The 19,754-nt window shown below is 51.8% G+C and overlaps 1 protein-coding gene across 5 annotated transcripts in view; it reads left to right on the forward strand.

The window, feature by feature from the left end:
• The window catches only part of ITGB2 (integrin subunit beta 2), a 58,080-nt gene that overhangs the window by 30,612 nt on the left and 7,714 nt on the right, over window positions 1–19,754 (forward strand). For all 5 annotated transcript variants that reach the window (XM_039494441.1, XM_039494438.1, XM_039494440.1 and 2 more), the window contains exons 3-10: window positions 3,190–3,278; window positions 3,959–4,142; window positions 8,000–8,170; window positions 9,613–9,854; window positions 11,369–11,524; window positions 12,236–12,331; window positions 13,018–13,107; window positions 18,880–19,020. In XM_039494441.1, coding sequence (XP_039350375.1) covers window positions 3,190–3,278; window positions 3,959–4,142; window positions 8,000–8,170; window positions 9,613–9,854; window positions 11,369–11,524; window positions 12,236–12,331; window positions 13,018–13,107; window positions 18,880–19,020 — 1,169 coding nt within the window. The remainder of the gene's footprint in view (window positions 1–3,189; window positions 3,279–3,958; window positions 4,143–7,999; window positions 8,171–9,612; window positions 9,855–11,368; window positions 11,525–12,235; window positions 12,332–13,017; window positions 13,108–18,879; window positions 19,021–19,754) is intronic.

Raw genomic sequence — 19,754 nt, forward strand, 5'->3', positions numbered from 1 at the left:
GTGTGACATGGAACTAAGGCTGAACTGGCTCTTGTTCAAGATGACCTGCCAACTCAGTTGTGGCTTTGCCACTCATAAGTCTTGTGCCCATCCAGTATGCATGGATGTGAAATGGGATAGATGGAAATATTCAAAATATTGTAATGCTGTTATACAAATCAATGAAATGGCCTCACCTGGAACTGTGTGTTCAGTTCTGGGAATCCCATCTCAGAAATGGGATAGCAAAATTAGAGAAGATTCAGAGACAAGTGTTGAGAATGATTAGAGCAGCGGTTCTCAAACTGTGGGTCAGGACTCCAAAGTGGGTTGCGACCCCATTTAAGTCTGACTTCGGTACCAGGCAAACTGGTTGAAACTATAGGAAAGAACAACATTGACAGACACATAGATGGACATAATTTGTTGCAGAAGAGTCAACATGGTTTTTGTAAAGGCAAATCACGCCTCACCAATCTACTAGAATTCTTTGAGGAGGTCAACAAGCATAGGGACAAGGGGGATCCAGTGGATATAGTGTACTTAGATTTTCAGAAAGCCTTTGATAAGGTCCCTCTCCAAAGGCTCTTAAGCAAAGTAAGCTGTCATGGGATAAGAGGGAAGGTTCTCTCCTGGATTGGTAACTGGTTAAAAGATAGGAAACGAAGGGTAGAAATAAATGGTCAGTTTTCAGAATGGAGAGAGGTAAATAAATAGTGGTGTCCCCCAGGGGTCTGTACTGGGCTCAGTCGTACTTAACATACTCATAAATGATCTGGGAAAAGGGGTAAACAGTGAGGTGGCAAAATCTGCAGAGGATACAAAACTACTCAAGATAGTTAAGTCCCAGGCAGACTGCAAAGAGCTACAAAAGGATCTCTCAAAACTGGGTGACTGGGCAACAAAATGGAAGATGAAATTCAATGTTGATAAATGCAAAGTAATGCACATTAGAAAACATAATCCCAACTATACATATAAAATGATGGGGTCTAAATTAGCTGTTACCACTCAAGAAAGAGATCTTGGAGTCAGCGTGGATAGTTTTCTGAAAACACCCATTCACTATGCAGAGGCAGTCAAAAAAGCAAACAGAATGTTGGGAATCATTAAGAAAGGGATAGATAATAAGACAGAAAATATCATGTTGCCTCTATATAAATCCATGGTACGCCCACATCTTGAATACTGCATGCAGATGTGGTCTCCCCATCTCAAAAAAGATATATCGAACTTGGAAAAAGTTCAGAAAGGGGCAACAGAAATTATTAGGGGTACGGAACAGCTGCCTTATGAGGAGAGATTAATAAGACTGGGACTTTTCAGGTTGGAAAAGAGACGACTAAGGGGGATATGATAGAGGTCCATACAGTCATGACTGGTGTGGAGAAAGTAAATAAGGAAGTGTTATTTACTCCTTCACATAACACAAGAACTAGAGGGCACCCAATGAAATTAATAGGCAGCAGATTTAAAACAAACAAAAGGAAGTATTTTTTTCACACAACACACAGTCAACCTTTGGGACTCCTTGCCAGAGGATGTTGTGAAGGCTAAGACTATAAAAAGGTTAAAAAAAAAGGTTCAAAAAAGAATTAGATAAATTCATGGAGGATAGGGCCATCAATGGCTATTAGCCAGGATGGGCAGGGATAGTGTCCCTAGCCTCTGTTTGCCAGAAGCTGGGAATGAGCGACAGGGGATGGATCACTTGATGATTATCCGTTCTGTTTATTCGCTCTGGGGCACCTGACATTGGCCACTGTCGGAAAACAGGACACTGGGCTAGATGAACTTTTGGTCTGACCCAGTATGGCTGCTCTTATGTTCTTAAGGGACATGATAAAAGTAGAGAACATAAGGAATGTGATACAGAAGGTGGATCAGGAACTCGCATTCACCCTGTCTTGTGACACAAGAACAAGGAAGCGTTCAATGAAATTACAAGGTGGCAAGTTCAAAACAGACAAAAGGAAATTGTTTTTTATCCAATGCACAATTAATCTGTGTGGCTACAAAACATCCCTGAGGCAAGACTTGGAGAAGGACTGGAGAGCCAGAACAGTGGCGTTAGGCCGGCGGAAAAACCCGCCAGCCTTTGGCAGGATAACACACACCCTCCCACCTGAGACAGTCAAGAAGCCAATTGATGAGTTTACAAAGCAGTGTCCCCCGTGGGAGGTTATTGCTTAACTGCCACGCCAACATTTTGTGCACTTTACTCTGCTGCAGCTGGTTCTGGCTATTGCTGGAGACTGGCCTAGGAGGAGCTGTTCCTTTATTAACCAGATACAAGTCAGCAGGTCTGTTTCCATGTGCTAGCCCCAGCACCGCATAGAGGGCAGTGGAAAGCACATATGCTTACCTCCCTGCTGGATGAGAGACATAGGTTGCTTCCCTCAGACTCGGCTGGCATGCAGAGGATGGGGGCTGGGGAGGAAAGCGGGGGGACTGGGAACTGACATGGACAATGCCCCATGAAGAAGCTCACCTTGGAGACCCAAAGTGAGGTGACCATATTTTCAAAATCCAAGAGCAGGACACTTTTCTGAGGTGTTTTAGGGTCGTGAAAACTCGTACAAAAGAGGCACTCATTAGAACTGTGCGCTGGTGGCACTACTCCCTGCTTGGGCTCTGTCGCACGGCGGGTGCGTTCCTCCGGGTGCAGGCTGTGCCCAGGAACGCAGGCCAAATCTACACAAAAACTGGCACCACTTTAACTGAGGGTATTTTTAAACTGATTTCATTACACCAGCCCTAGTTTGTGTGTAGACACCCTTACTTCGGTTTAGCATAATCAGGTATGAACCTAAACTAGAATAAGCCACTCTGAGATGGAAATAAGAGAGCCCGCCTCCAGATGTGCAGCCCTTTTGCTGAGCGTTGAGTGTGTGGAGTTTCAGTAGAGGGTTTTTGTTTGATCTGTAAAATCACCCTCGTGGTATGTCCGCTTGGATGTCCCACTGCCAAGCCACCCTGTGGTTCGCAAGGGGGGTTCCTCCCCTGTTCTCATGCCTGGCTTCAGCGGAACTGCTGTTCTTGTCATTGGCTGCGTGGGCTCAGGGCAGTGTGCGTGGTCTGGGTGAAGCTGGAGTCACTAGGGCTGGCGCATGCCAGGGCTGGCAGTAGGCTGTCCCCGGGGGTTGGGCCTCTCCCCCGTGGGCTGGCCAAGCTCCCGTCACGCTTCTTCCCTACCCCTCTGTGTTACAGCTCTTGCCCTGGAATGCCCCAAAATCAAAGTGAGCGTCTGTCAGGACTGCATCCGGTCTGGCCCCGGCTGCGCTTGGTGCAAGAAACTGGTAGGTCTGCATTTTTTTTCATTGCACCAGCCCGCAGCTTCTGTGCTGGCCTGCTCTTGGGAGGGGAAGCTGGGCCAAGGGGTCCCGAGGAAGATCTCCCGCTGTCCCAGACTGAGGCAGGGGGAGTCTCCATCAGCACTCCCTGAGCCCAGGACACATTGCTGTTCCCTGGGAGCGCCGATGGAGGCACCCCCCCAGCCCCCGCAGACTCCCTGCAGCTGGTGATCTGGGCCCTTGCTGACCTCTCGCCATGGGGAGATGAAGGGTTAATGCAGAACGCAAGGAGGTTTATTTCCTGGGAGCGGGGATGGAGCCAGCTGAGCGAGAGCAGGAAGAGTGCAGGATGGGCAGGGGCGGCAGGGAGCCGGAAGATGAGATGGGCACATTGAGAAAGGACATTCCCTGTTTCCTTGATGAGTGAGTTCCTCCATCTTGATGGCCAGGCCAGTAGTTAACTACCAAACCCTGCAGCTCCAATGCTGTTCTTGTGGCTGTGGGGGGGAGGAGGAGGGGAGATGAGGGGGAGCTGGGAGGTGTCTGGTGGCGGTAGGCTCTGTAACCTTTTCTGTGCCCCCTGTTCCCAGCTGTCCGAATGACTCACTTGGGCAGGGCTCTGAACTAACATGGCTTGTGCTCAGCAGGATTTTTCTTTGTTCCCCCTTTGGTTTTGCAACGCACAGAATTTCACCAAAGCGGGTGAGCCAGACTCCATTCGTTGTGACACCAAAGAGCAGCTGCAGCAGAGGGGATGTGACGCAGCAGACATCGTGTTCCCAGAAAGCGACTTCATCCAATTAAAGAACGACCTCCTAGAGGGCAAGACCCAGCTGGCTCCCCAGAAAGTGCGCTTGATGTTAAGACGAGGTACAGTTGGCTGGGAAGCCGGGTTGGCAGCCTAGTGGGAGCAATGCCGTGTGGAGGAAACCACAGGCACACAGCCACTGATCAGCATGGGAATGTGTCCGGGTCCCTCTTTTCCTGCAGTGTGTTTAACTCACAGGGGGGTGCTTCGTTCGAGTGTGGAAACAGGCACATGAGAAACATCCTTGTGTCAGCTGAGACAAGCACCTGTAGGCGGGGGCTGGCGGGTGTGTGTGCAATGGTCTGATAGCGGCAGGCCAGGCCAGGATTTCACCTCTCACTGCAGCCAGGTGTGCTTGCCAAAAACAAGTACAAATTCACTGGCGAGGTGAGTCAGTGCAGAGTTGTGGCAGCTCCCCCACAACATGGATGCCCAGTGAGGGGGACAGAAGGCAGACCCCAGGGTGGGGAAGCAGAAGGCCATGGCCCGGGAAGGAAAGCCAGTGTCTCCAGAACAAGCAGACAGCCATTGACAAGCACCGGGAATGCTCAGCAAAGGTGAAGCTCCTCGCCCTGCCTGGCACCACACAGCTGTGACTGTGCCCCTGGGCCTGCCAGCAGCCCCTTATCCTGGTTCATTGTGAGTGGGCAATATTTGCCCAAACATGCAGAACCATAACTAGGAATTGCCCTGATGCCTCATGAGCCTCGTTCACTGTGACTGTGCTTCTGGAGAGGAGGAGGAAGAGTAGCTCAGTATGCCCTGTGTGATCCCTGTCAGCCAGCAGCATGGATCCGCTAACACGGAAATGCTGTGGGGCTGTAGGAACACGAGTCCTGACTACAGCTGTGGGGGGTACCAAGAAAATGGCCTCTTTTGTTTGGCAGGAGTAAAATCCTGTGATAAGCCCAGTTCCTAGAGTGGTCTCAACGGGGCAGAGTTAAGGCCGTGGCTGGTGGGGTGTGGCAAGCAGCACCTTAACGCTGCATTTCCTGTGGTTCATAAGTTTGTGGTGAGTTTCCTCTTGTCACAGTAACTTTCTTTACAGGGCTGTGTGGAGAGGAGTTTGGGGCTTTCAGTCTGAAAAGACAAGGCCCTGTTGTGCGACACTGACCTTATCTCCACCTTAACACAGTTCTTTGTACATGAATTTCCTTTGTTTTCCAAAGATGTGAAAGAACCCAGCTGGCAAGGGGCCCAGCCATCTCCCTAGCAGCAGGGCAGATGTACTCGCTCCTGGCTGGGACAGAGACGCTTTACAGACAGTGTTAGCCATTCCTGTCGGTCTCAAAGAGTCAAACCATGGGGCGACCCCAACCACCAGTGCTCCTGGAGAGCACCTGCAAACACAACAGCCTTCAGAGCCACTGTCCCGTCCAAGGGATGAGCTGCATCACCACTGACAATTGCACTGTATACAGAGGGCTTTCAGGAGCTGATGAATAATGAAGACATGTTACAAGCATGCCTAGTATGTGTTACAGATGGTTATAAGCATATGAGTAGAACTGGGAAAAAAAAATTGGCTGAAACTTTTTTCTAGTGAAAAATGCAGATTCAGGTTAACTAAAACAGTTAGCAGATTCATGTCAATTTTTAAAAATTGTTTCAGTCCAAATAAAACCTAAAAAATATTCCAAAAAATGGACCTGCTTTGTTTTGAAAATGTTGAAATGAAACATTTAGATTGTTGGATTTGAAACAGCTTTTTATTTTGAAATTTCGTTCAATTTTATAAAGGCAGGAACATGTCGCTTTCGATGAAATTTCATTTCAGAAAAAATGGAAGTGTTTCAATAAGGTCGAAATGTTCCATTTCACAACAAAATGTTTCAATTTTTCATTTCAAAATGAGTTTCCACTCAGAAAGGTATATTATACCAACTACTATACCAGCCACTGAACTATGACCAGTTATTTTATTTGATAATTTAAAAATAATTTGTAAACCCTAATTTTAAAATATTATAAGAACAGAATAAAAAACAATATAAAATAAATATGAAGTCAAAATCAAAATGAAATGTTTTGTTTAACCCCCGCCCTTTTGTTTTATTTTGTTGGGCAGGACATTTTGAAATTTCAACTTTTCATTCCTATTTGGAATGAGTTTTTTCCCCTAAATGGTGGAATTTCCCCTGGAATGAATAATTCAAGTTTTGACCAGCTGTAGTTGCCTTTACCATAACAATAATTATTATCGTCGTGCCTAGAGCCCCCATCATGGAGCGGGACCACACTGTGCTAGGTGCAGGGATATACACACAATAAAGAGTATCAGAGGGGTAGCCGTGTTAGTCTGGATCTGTAAAAGCAGCAGTAAGATCTGAAGCGCTTACGCTGTAAATATCAGAGAAGATCCAACAGATGGAGACAGATCTGGGAGTCCAAGGAAACAATGAGATAGATTGGTCAGCAGGACAGGTGCACCAGCAGCCTAACCAGGGTCCCAGGAGATGGTGGTGGTTGCCATCATGTTGAAGCTCACACCTGTCTCTTCTCCTGTCCTTCAGTGATCCACTATTGTGGTTGTGACAGCTCAATTCTCCTCTCCACCACCCCGAGTTTTGTCTTTCAGAGACCGCAAAGGGAGTGATGGGTGGAATAGCCCATCCTCTCATTATTTTTCTGACACCTTGATTTTGGTGCACTGATTTCAAGTCCCACACTGGCATGATCCTAACACAGTTCTTGAGTCAGACCAGGAGGCTTTTTGTTTGGATTAATTCAGTCTGTCTGTCTCTTCCGTTTGCACCTTTTCTCATCAACATTTGTTGTTGTAGGTTATTGTGATATTTTATGAACTTTCACTCACTTCTCATAGTTGAGCTCACAATTGGTAGGCCAAGTTATTACAACAGGGAAATGGCCCAAGTGATGTGCTAGGGGAATTATCTTTGCAGCAGCATTCTGAATGGCTGTGAGCAGGGCAAGATGGCATTTGTGAAGGCCAGAGAAAAGGATTTTGCAGTAATCGAGATGTGTGAGGCAGAGAACCTGCAGGAGAGTTTTAGCTGTGTGGATGGAGAGGAAAGGCCAGATCTTACAGATGGGATTCAGAGATTCCAAAACCAGAAGGGACCATTGGGATCATCTAGTCTGGCCTCCTGGATAGCACAGGCCAGAGACCTGTCCCACAGGCTGGTCCACACTAAGAAGCGGGGTCGAACTAGGGTATGCAAATTCAGCTACGTGAATAGCGTAGCTGAATTCGAAGTACCCTAGTTCGAACTACTCACCCGTCCAGACGCCGCGGAATTGAAGTCCGCGGCTCCAAGGTCGACTCCGCCACTGCCTTTTGCAGTGGTGGAGTACCGGAGTCGACCGCGGCGCTTCCGGAGTTCGAACTATAGCGTCCAGATTAGACGCGATAGTTCGAACTCTGAGAAGTTGAACTCACCGCATCGACCCGGCTGGTAAGTGTAGACTAGCCCCAAGAGCAGATCTGTTAGAAAAACACCCACTCTTGGTTTAAGAATTGTCGCTGTCGTGCAGTGGAACAGGCAATAACCCACTAGGATCCTTGGTAAATCTTTCCAACGGTTCATTACTTTCACTGTTTAAAATTTACACCTTATTTCCAGCCTGAATTTGTCTAGCTTCAGCTTCCAGCCATAGGATCATGTTACAGCTTTCTCTGCCGTCAGAAGCTCACTAGTAAATATTCATTCCCCACAGATACGTATAGACTGTGATTAAGTCACTCCTTAATCTTCATTTTTTTTACACTGAATAGATTGAGTCTATCGCTATAAGGCAGGTTTTCTAATCCTTTAATGGTTCTCATGGCTCTTCTCTGAACCCTTTCCAATTCTACAACATCCTTCCTGAATTGTGGTCACCAGAACTGGACACAGTGTTCCACAGCAGTCACGTGATTCCATCGAGCTGTTTCCATGCTCTGCCTCTCCCCTGGCAGGTCAGCCGGCTGTGTTCAATGTGACCTTCCGCCGTGCCGAGGGCTACCCTATCGACCTCTACTATCTGATGGATCTCTCCTACTCCATGCACGATGACCTGGAGAAAGTGAAGAAGCTGGGAGGAGACCTGCTCGCAGCTCTGAACTCCATCACCAGCTCCGGCCAGATCGGTGAGTGGTTCTCTGGGCACTCGCGCTCTCTTGGCAGCATTGAAGAGCTACTAGCTAAATCCAGTTCTAGCAAGAACATAGGAAGATGCACCGCACAGCAGTGAATATGGCCACCCGGCCAGCCTGCAGTAGCCAGGCCGGGAGAGACGTCAGGGCTGGGGGAGGAGGTGTCCAGTAAGCGCACAGGGATAACACATACTGGGATCACCCCCTTGTTCTGCCCAGCCCCTCTACGGAGAGCACTGCACTCTGCTCAGTCACACATCCGCGAAAGGGAAGGGGGCCCATAGCTGCAGCCAAGAGAAGTACTGGCTCCACATGTGCTTGGTTCAGCCGCTGCCGCTGCATTCGGGTTTGGTTCTGCTCGCTGATATCACTGGCAAAACTCTCCCTGGCTGCCAGGGGCACAAGAAAGGAGCCTATTGACTGCAGGCTCTCAGACCCCACAGGTTTCACGTAAAACCAGCCTGGAATGTCCGACCCATCTGGGTCTCTGGCAGCAAAGAAAACAGGCTGACTGGGGAAGGAACTAGGGGCGGCCAGCCGGAGACAGCAGCCCTGGGGGAAATGTGGCCCACCCAGGCGTCTCAGAGCTCTCTTAGCCAGAGCCCTTGGCAGGAGAGAGGCAGCTGGGGGCTGGGGCCGTCAGAGAGGGAGAGGGAGCCAGGACAGAGGGGCCAGTGGAGAAGGGGGGTCAGGAACCACAGCGGGAGGGGAGAGGCAACAGCCACCAGTGGGCCATGAGGAGATTCCCACTCCACTGCTTGGCTGCGGCCCCAGAAGTGGATTAAGCTTTTGTGGGGCCCTGGGCCAGAGCAAGTGAGGGCCTCTCCCCACCCCTTCTGCCTGAAGTCCCCCCGCCCCTCGCTGTGCTCCTGCTGGGGAAACGGGGCTGGGGCGCAGGGGCTTCTCCCACCTGACCAGCGCTCCTGCTGGGGAGCAAGAGCTGGGGGGCAGGGCCTTCCCTTGGTCCCCAGCAGGAGAGCCGGGCAGGCGGAGCGGGGTGCAGGGGTGCCCATTTTTCTGGGGCCCCCGCTTGGCCAGTGCCCCTGGGCACAGGCCCTGTTGGCTCCGTGTCTAATCCACCAGTGTGTGTCCCAGCCTGGCTGGGTTGCTCTACGGCTGGGACAGGATGCTGGTCTAGAGCCCGTGTTCATGGATGGGCTGCGTAGCTGACCTGACCCCGGCACTTGGCTGGGCCCCGGCTTTCTAACTCCAAGTGACCCTCGGGCTCCTCCCCGGACAAGCAACTGCCTCCCACCGGCACCTCTCGTTTGCCCTGCCCTGGTTACTTGCACCTTCCGCCCACGCCCCGTGGCATAGTGACCCCCGGGGTTTATGACATCCTCACAGCTGCACTCGCCAAGCCTCTGGCCGTGGTTGTTTGAGGGATGTGGTACTGGGCACTGCTCCCTAATCCTGCGTCCCCCTGTGCATCCCAGGCTTCGGCTCCTTTGTGGACAAGACGGTGCTGCCTTTCGTGAACACACACCCCGAGAAGCTGAAGAACCCCTGCACAAATAAGGAGACCACCTGCCAGCCCCCATTCGCTTTCAGGCACGTCCTCTCCCTCACTGAAAATGCCAAAACGTTTGAGAGGGAGGTCAAGAAGCAGTCCATCTCGGGGAACCTCGATGCCCCCGAGGGAGGGCTGGATGCCATGATGCAGGTGGCAGTCTGCGGGGTAAGTCCAGTCGCCATCACCCGGCTTAAGCTGGCTGACGGGTGGGGATAACTCAGATCCAGAGCCTGTGTGGCCAGATGGTGAGGGGCATAAGGCCAGGCCAAAGGGACCATGCGAATGACTGAAGGGTTAGACACCAGGCCTCTTAGGGAGAGACTCAAGGAGCTCAAGCTCGTTATCTCAACCCAGAGAGGTTGGGGGGTGACTTGACCCCAGTCTGTAAGGAGCAGATATTTGATAATTGGATCTTCAGTCGAGCCAAGAGCGGTCTAATGCGGCCCCATGGCTGGAAGCTGAAGCTAGCCACGTTCAGACTGGAAATAAGGTGTACGTTGTTAATAATGACCAAGCGTCAGGCTGGATTCTCCAGGGGGAGAGGAAGAGCTCAATGGCTTGAGCATTGGCCTGCTAAACCCTCGGTTGTGAGTTCAATCCTTGAGGGGGCCATTTAGGGATCCGGGGATTGGTCCTGCTTTGAGCAGGGGGTTGGACTAGATACCCTCCTGAGGTCCCTTCCAACCCTGAGATTCTATGACAATCCTCCGTGGCTGACTCCAGACCAGCTGTTCCTCTAAAGGAGCTGCTCTTGGGATTATTGTGGGACAGGTCTCTGGCCTGGGCTACAGAGAGGGTCAGCCTGGTGATCCGCAGGGTCCTGCTGGCCTTGGCATCTGTGGAAAGGGACAGGCACTTCCTCACATGGTGGGAACTGCTACCATAAACTCTGCTAAGCTTTTCGTAACACTTTATAAGAGCTGCCCCAGAGCCCCAATGCACCAGGCTGCAGCAACAGCTGATCGCAATGCAGGAAAGCGCCTGAGGAGCCCCCAGGCAGTGTGAAGTCCTGTGCTGCGCCCGGACTCTCATTCCCTTCCCCAAGCTCCCCCATGTACATACCCCTGGTCTCTGTCAGATGGGTGCCTCCATGTCCCTGTAAACGCCTCTCCTGGGACGTGCATGTTCCTGCCCGTACTCCCTGGGCTGCCTGGCCATATGTCCTGTCCTCACTGTCGCTCAGGTGGGGGGGGAGTCGGCCTAGGCCTGCCTGTCTAGGCGCAGTGGCTGCCCTCACTACTAGGGATGTAGGCCCAGGAGCATGAATGGGGTCTGGGTCTGCCCTGGTGTGGGTTTATCTGTTTCCCCTTTGGGAGGGGCATCTCCCTTGTTTCCATTAGGGAGGCATGAGTCTGCACTGGTCTCGGTGTGCTGGGAAGTGCAGGCCCATGTCTGTCTATAGCAGTGCCATGCACCTCCACACACTCCTTGCTTCGTGGAGTGGCTTTTATGTCTGTATATTTCCTTGCCTTGTTCTTATTCCCCAGCTGTTTCCCGGGAACTTGCATGCCCATGTCCTGTCTCTTTGTGGTATGAACACGGAGTCTCTCTTTCGTTAGGACGTGATACTCCATATTCCTGAGGTGGCCTGGGCTCTCTCTGAGCCTGTTGATTCCGCGTTCAGGTAGTTCAGGCCTTACCAATCCACGGCAGTAAAGTCCCATCCTTTCTGTTCTCAGGGCAAGATTGGCTGGCGCAACGTAACGCGTCTGCTGGTGTACGCCACGGATGACGGCTTCCATTTTGCTGGGGATGGTAAACTCGGAGCCATTCTGACCCCTAATGACGGTCAATGCCACCTGGAAGATAATACATACAAAAAGAGCAATGAGTTTGTAAGTGTCCTTAGCAGCACGCTGGCTCCAACTCACCCTGGCTTCCCCAATGAGCAGCCACTTTGCAGACTAGCTGGAGCCATTTCCCCTCCAACACTTGCCCCCTTCCCATTCTTGGCTCCCCCCGGTACATCCCTGTGAACGGCATCCAAATGGAAAGTTTGCAATTCAATCGGCATTTCTTAGCCTGCTGCTGGCGAGCACTTACCTGCTGACAAGGGTCCCCCTAAGCGACTGTGAAGCAGCCCCCCGGTGCTCTAGAGGGGTGGGGGTGGGCTCCGGGGGGGGACCCCTGTTTTACTCTCAGAGCATGGAGGAGTGAATTGGGTGCTGGGGTTTGTGTCCTGGACACTCTGGCAGGCCTTTCCCGTAGCAGCCACCCAGAGAAATGCTGTAACCCATTCACACAGCAAGGAAAGCAAATCGGAGACATTGAAATCCCTAATTCTGGGGCCTGCTCCAATTTCTCTCATTTACATCTGGGTAAGTCAGACAGATGGTGGTTAAAAGTCTGTTGCTAGGCCCACAAGTCTGCTGCTGGAGAAAGGAAAAGCCAGTCAGCTACCGGCTCAAGAGAGGCGATCCCAGGGTATCTCACTCCATCACAACCCGTGACCATGCTGGTGCTGGAAACCAAGCACATTTATCGTCCCGATAGCAAAGAAGGGTCTAAAATGTAAACTCGCTGCTGCTGTTCCCTTTCTCCCCCAGGACTACCCGTCCGTCGGCCAGCTGGTACAAAAGCTTGCCGAAAATAACATTCAGCCCATTTTTGCTGTCACTAGCAGGATGGTTGGAATATACCAGGTAAGTAGAACTCGAACAGTCCCAGAAACGTGGTGGTTCAATGCTTCTGAGAGACAAGGAAGCCCAAGTCTCTCCTTCCAGTCTCAGTGACATTAGCACTGTTCTGCTGTTGCCCAGGTGGGGTGTACGAACCCCACAGGAATCGGGAACAGGTCAGTGGGCTGGTTGGGGCCAGTCATCCCTGCCCTGCGACGCCTGGAGCAGGGGCCTGGCTGGGAGGGAGGAGCTCAAATGGGGGCCCAGCTCAGCTGGCGCCTGCTGTGGAGAGAGAGCAGTGGGAGAGCCGGCTGGCTGGGGGGCAGGGACTGAAGACGATGCTGCCTGTCCGAGCTGGCGTGAGACAGTGACTGACATAGACGGGGTGGAAGCCAGTGCTGCATTGGGACTCTGCAGAGGCTGGGCCGGGGGAGGACTCAGAGGAGCAGGAAATCCAGGTGGGAAGGCAGAGTTTGGACTTTGGGTTCCCTGGACGGGATGAAATGTCTGTGTGACCTAGTCACAGGGCTAAGCCAGCTTAGCCTAGAAGGTGTTCCAGGTGGGGTGGGTTAGTGGAAGACCAGGAGGGAAACTGAGGCAGAACGATCGTCACACTGCACAACACCTTTGGCAGTGTAGGGAGAGTACGTGCTCATGCGCACATGATTAAATTAGGGGCTGCTTCTCATGTGCGTGTTCTCCATTGGTAGAAGCTCAGTGATCTGATCCCCAAATCAGCAGTGGGGGTGCTGAACGACGATTCCAGCAACGTCATCCAGCTCATCAAGGAAGCCTACAACGTAAGTTTCACATCACGCGCTCGATGGATCTGTCTGGACCTTGCCAGGCAGCCTGCACCAAGAGCTCTGTGTGCCTTACACCGTCTGGGGGGAGGGGGGATGGAACGGGAAGGGTAGTTTGCTCAGCCAGTTATACAGAGTATAAACAGACATGCTGCACCCCTTTCCCCCATGTCTCTGTTTATTTCTGTGCCTGTAGCCTGTGAATGCTCAGGCAGGCCTTCTTCATCCCTCTGGCAAGGACCTACTGCACTGAGAGCATGGCAGCCCTGGGACATGCCCCAGGCTGCAACCTGAGCAGCCGTGTCCCCTGAGCGCTGCAGCCCAGGGTGCCTTTGACACCGCTTTGCTAGTGACTAGCAGACCTCTCCAGGCTCTGCTCGCTTACAGCCATCAGCTGAGTATGTGAATGCTAGGCCCAGCCATCCAGGAATAGATGACACCCTCATAACCCACAGTCCCAGCATTGCCCCCCAAGAAATGTGCCTCTTGTACCATTCAGTAGCCCACTGGACTTACAAGCTCATAAATTAGTTCATCATTCCAACAAAGGGTAATGAATATGCACCAGCCCCGTTGACCTGAGTAGAGATTTTCCCAAACACTTCGGTCAAACACACTGGTTTAGATAAAACAATGAAACAAGTTGATTAACTAGAAAAAGATAGAGGGAACATTGCTTACAGTCTAATTTTTACACCCATGTGCGGAATGAATTGTGTTATGTGCACCAATATGGAGGTGATTTGTGACCCGACCCTGTGTGACACATCACCTCCATATTAGCGCACATAACTAAATTCATGTGGCGGGGGTGGGGCCAAGGGGTTCGGAGTGTGGGAGGGGGCTCAGGGCTGGGGCAGAGGGATGGGGTGCAGGGGGGTGAGGGCTCAGGCTGGGGTGTGGGTATGGGGTGTGGCCGGGGATGTCCAGGGTAAGTCCAATCGGCGAACAGCGGAGAGGCTAACGAGGGAGTCTGCCTGGGATCTGTCCGAGAGGAGCTATGCTAAGTGCTGCATTGGGGGGCTGTGTTGGGAGCTGAGGTGGGGAGGGTGAGTATCTGAGTGTCTGTTGTGGGCAAAGTTTGTCAGTTTGTAGTGCCCATCTTTAAAAAGGGAAGAAGGAGGATCCGGGGAACTACAGGCCAGTCAGCCTCACCTCAGTCCCTGGAAAAATCAGGGAGCAGGTCCTCAAGGAATCAATTCTGAACCACTTAAAGGAGGGGAAAATGATCAGGAACAGTCAGCATGGATTCACCAAGGGCAGGTTATGCCTGACTAACCTAATTGCCTTTCAGCAAGTTTGCAGATGACACCAAACTGGGAGAAGTGGTAGACACGCTGGAGGGTAGGGATAGTATACAGAGAGACCTAGACAAATTGGAGGACTGGGCCAAAAGAAACCTGATGAGGTTCAGCAAGGCAAGTGCAGAGTCTTGCACTTAGGACAGAAGAGTCCCATGCACCGCTACAGGCTGGGGACCGAGTAGCTGGGCAGCAGTTCTGCAGAAAAGGACGAGAACCTGGATATGAGTTGACAGGTGCCCTTGTTGCCAAGAAGGCTAACGGCATTTTGGGCTGTACAAGTTGGGGCATGGCCAGCAGATCGAGGGACGTGATCATTCCCCTCTATTCAGCACTGGTGAGGCCTGGCAGAGGGTTCTGCCGGAGCTCGTCCCTCTCCGGCGTGGGGGGGAACCACACCACCTTGCTACGTCTGTCTGGTTACGTCAGGGAACTAGCCTGGCTGCGGGGTCTCCCACCGCGGCAGAGGCAAAACAACGGTTACTCAGGCCCGGCTGGGGGCAGTAGCGGGTCCTACGCTCTGGTCCTTGGACAGGGACAGAGCAAACCATTAAGCAATAAGCCCAGGCCCTGGGTCAGGGCGGGACAGCAAACTGTCCGTGACCCAGGCCCTCAGGCAGGGGCTGAGCAAACAAACAGGTTTAGGAGGCCCAGGCCCTGGTTCTGAAGGGCCTGGGAGAGGGGGAGGCTGCCACCCACATGGGTGGCAGGGGGGACGCAGGCCCACCCACTCCACTGCGTCCCAGCCCGGTAGCAGCGGTAGGTGACCTGCTGCTGTGTCAGTGGGGATCCTGGCCGCAACACCCTGACATGGGCTCTGGGTGTGCTGCAGCCAGACTGGGGTCGCTGCCCCCGGGCTACTTCCTGCCTCCCCCTCCAGAGGTACCTGCGTCTGGACGGTGTCCTCTACGGAATCGAGCACCCTGGGCTCCTCGGGGTGCCCGGCGAGCAGCAGGCTTGGCAGCTCCTCCGGGGAGCTTGCCACTGGCAGGCTTAACAGCTTCTCCGGGGGCTGGTCGGCATCAGGCCTCGGCTGGTCTGGCCAGTCCTCAGGTCGGTCGCAGGCTGCAGGAGTCTCCCCACCGGGAGCTTGGCCACAGGCGTCTGGCTTCTCCGGCAGCCGGGGCTCTAGTGAGCTCTGGGGTTGGGCTTTTGTACTTCCTGTTCTGCGCCCTGACCTCTGGGGGGCGGGCGCAAGCTCCACTGGCTCCGCCCACTTTGGTGTCCGGGGGGGCTCATCTCTCTCCGGGGCAGCAGGGAACCAGGCCACCTCGCTACAGGCCTCATCTGGAGTACTGTGTCCAGTTTTGGGCCCCACACTACAAGAAGGATGTGGATAAATTGGAAAGAGTCCAGTGGAGGGCAACAAAAATGATTGGGGGGCTGGAGCACATGACTTATGAGGAGAGGCTGAGGGAACTGGGATTGTTTAGTCTGCAGAAGAGAAGAATGAGGGGGGATTTGATAGCTGCTTTCAACTACCTGAAGGGGGTTCCAAAGAGGATGGATCTAGACTGTTCTCAGTGGTAGCAGAGGACAGAACAAGGAGCAATGGTCTCAAGTTATAGTGGGGGAGGTTTAGACTGGATATTAGAAAAAATGTTTTCACTCAGAGAGTGGTGAAGCACTGGAATGGGTTCCCTAGGGAGGTGGTGGAATCTCCTTCCTTAGAGGTTTTTAAGGTCAGGCTTGACAAAGCCCTGGCTGGGATGATTTAGTTGGGTTTGGTCCTGCTTTGAGCAGGGGGTTGGACTAGATACCTCCTGAGGTCCCTTCCAACCCTGATAGTCTATGATTCTATGAGGGGTTTGGGGTACAGGAGGGGGCTCCGGCAGGGAGAGAGAACTCTCACCAGCTCTCTCTCCCCACAGCAACATGTGGACTGGGGGAGAGAGGCACATCTTCCCGCCAGGGCAGCTCCAGGGCTGGGGCCGCAGGATAGGCTGGATTCAGGCCAGGAGAGGGGTGTCATGGCAGGTCCAGGCCAGGGCTGGGTCTAGGCTGGGCCACACCAGCTGCAGCTGGGTTCGAGCCAGGCCAGGCCACCCCAGCTGGGTTCAGGCCAGGGTAGGGGTGCCCCAGCCAGTCCAAGCACCCCGGCCGCGGCAGAGTTGGGGCCGGGGAAGGAGTGCCCTGGACATTGCAAGTCTGGGCTGCCCCGGCCGCAGCAGGTAAGTTGGGGCCAGGAGAGGATCACCCCTCCCCTGGCCCCTGGGTGAGTTCCCCAAGTGCCTGCATGACGATAAGAAGGCTGCTGCGCAGCCACACAGCTTACAGGGAACTAGACTGTAAGTGATTATAAGTGTTAGGGCATAAAAGTCAGAACTGGTTATAATTGAAATCAGAAGATAACACTGCAGTCTAACATCATTCTCACCACACCTGATACTGCAGCCAGTTCTTAGTTCACAGGCTGGATTTCCTTTCAGCGTGGGACCACTCCCCTTAGTTCAGTGTTCTTCAGGTATTCCTTGATGTCATGAGCAGAGCAACATATGGTGGAGAGGTGAGGTGGCCTGAGGCATTCCCTGCCCCTTCTTATAATCTAACCCTTTGTACTGGAAAAGTCTTTGCTGGGTCATGGGGTCAGGCAGTTCCATGGCATACTTGAGCTACCAGCAGGGGCGGCTCTAGGCACCAGCGGCGGCAGGGCAGCGGCATCCTGGGAGGGCGGGGGCCGTGCGGCTCCCTCGGCATGGCTGCCCTGTGTCACCGCGGCTGCCGGCGGACAGCGACCGGGGGCATGACCGGCGCGGCGTCCTGTTTCCCCCGCGTCGTGCGGCTCGCGCCGCTGGCACATGCGCAGGTCCGCCCGTCCCTCGGCCCGTCCCTGCCGGAGGCATGCCGGGGAGCCCAGAGCCCCGCGGCCCATGCCGCCCCGGATGCGAGGCGGGAAGAAGAGGGGACCGCCGACTGGGGGGGGGGCGCGCGGCGCTCTCCGGCGCTGGGGGCAGCCTACTTTGTAGAGCCGCCCCTGGCTACCAGGTGTCCTTCAGGTGAATTGTAAATTTCTTGTTTACAGCTGGTGAATTTCCAATTAACTCTTTAGAACCCTGCTGGTGTGAAGTCTCTGAAAAACTAGTTTGAGCCAGCTTTTCTAACTTTGTAACACATTAAAGTAAAATCATTGTTATCGATTAGAGTCTCATCACTTTACATACAAAGTTGCCACACATATTTTACCAGGCTAATAATGTCCAGCAGATTATGAGTTTTCAAATGATACTGCACAAGGCACGTTTTGTACAAAATATATCATAACCATATAAAAGTGGTGAACATAGGGTACAGTGTGTCACAAACACTACTAAGTATGGTCTTCCTAGGGGTTTCACCTTCTTAATCAAATCACTTCCGGGACCATCACATCCAACTGAGTTTTATCAGTTTTAGGGCTTGCAGTCTTTCAGTCTCCTGGCTATTTTCTTGAAGGCAACCTGGTGTGGGATTGTCACCCCTTTGCTACCGCAGGCCTTTCCACCTCTGTGCTGTGCTCTTTATAGCAGGTCTTGTTTTCTCTACCGATTGCAGCTGTGGGTGCCTACCTCCACGATTGGCTGTTCTGGGAGCTGCTTGAGAGTGTGATGAAGCTGCTTGCTTGTAAACAGGAGAGACTTTCCTTCCCACCACCCCATGTTCAGTAGGGGGTTTGTAAACCCCATTACTGAGCACCAGTAATAATACTAATACCTAGCTCTTATACAGTAGGATAAAATAAAATCAATACTGGCTCAGGATAAATAAGAAGCAAAATACAACATTTCAAAACCAGTACTGAGAAGTTGGAAGGGACAATGGAAATTAACATGGGTTTCACCTGCAAATTTTTTAGTGCAGTCTTTGTTTTTGCAGCAAACAATTAATTACTGACAGATCATTAATTTTGTATATGAGAATTCTAACATGCCAAGTATCTGACTTATATTATACATGCAGGTGCTGTGCAGAAACATTACACTACATATGAGTCATTGCCAGAGCACGAACCAAAATGTTCCTCCTTGTCCTTCCACTGTGTGCTTTCATATTGAATAATGGACATATTTTCCCTGTCTGGAAAGCCTTGGAGCAGTGCAGAGTCCAAGCTGACGTTCCCAGTTATGTTGCCTCATTATCACAGAGCGGGGTGATGGATCTGTGGTGGGAAAGACTGACCCACTCTTCTCCAAAACAAAACATAGATTGCACATCCCAAATCCCGACTCATACCCTAGCAATCCCATTTCCACCACATTTATCAGAGCTAAGATCTCGCTTCCTAGTCCTCCCTCTCAGTCATACCTTGTATTGAACTGATTACAATTACACCCAAAGGAAAAGCAATAGCACCCAACTGAAGGTGTAATACACTGTGTCACAGGCAAGCCATCCTCAAGGAGTCTTTATTCTGAGGCAGTTCTCAGATTTGATCCCCTCTTTGTGATGCTGACATATTTCTGTGTCATTTTCTTTCTTATTTTCCTCACAGAACTTGTCCTCCAGAGTCATCCTGGACCATGGTACCTCGCCGGACTTTTTGAAAATCACATACGATTCTTTCTGCCATGGCAAAAAAGCCACCATAGATGGCGTGAGAGGGGAATGTGGTGATGTCAAGATCCATGACAAGGTAGGAGAGCCCTGGCTCAGTCCTCTCTGTAACCTTAGTTTCTCGCAGAAAGATGAGGAACAGTACTAACGTTCTAGAGCTCAAAGTGAACACAGGATCCTGTGTGCTGAGTTCCTGTATGTTCTTTTCATAGCAGAACCCAATTCGCTGCCCCCATCTCCATGTTCAGGTGAAGTTAAGGTTGAGGTTACCTGTCACAGCAGGAGAGAGAATCAGAAAATGGGGATTTCTTTTCTTTTCTGCAATTTTTTTTGGCAAAACAGAAACATCTCCTGCAAATCCTGAACCCCTCCCAGGCTTGGGCACTGAATGGCAGTTGAGGAAGGACTGTATTCACCGTGCAATCTGTCAGAGCTGGCTGGGAATTCTCCAGCCAAATGTTCATTTGATGGAAAATGTCATTTCTGCAAAATCAACATGTTTCCATTAGAAAACATTGATTTTCACAGATTTGTTTGTTTGTTTGTTTCCAGCTGGGAAAAACTGAAACTAAATACTTTGTTTTGGCTTGGAGTGACCTGACCCAAAAATTTCAGTTTATTGAATCAAACCAAAATGTTTCATTTCGGGTCAGTTAGACACTAATCTGTGTCTGCATGAGCTGTTTCATGGAGTGCATCATGGAGTTGTAATTTGGGTGCCTTGTGCCTCCATTGTCCCCTATGAACTGGATTCTCTGGCTAGACTTTATCTCCTACCATGTACCGTGACCTTGCCACTTAATATTGTGCATC

This window comes from Mauremys reevesii, linkage group 11, assembly GCF_016161935.1.
Source record: "Mauremys reevesii isolate NIE-2019 linkage group 11, ASM1616193v1, whole genome shotgun sequence".
Taxonomy (NCBI): Eukaryota; Metazoa; Chordata; order Testudines; family Geoemydidae; genus Mauremys; species Mauremys reevesii.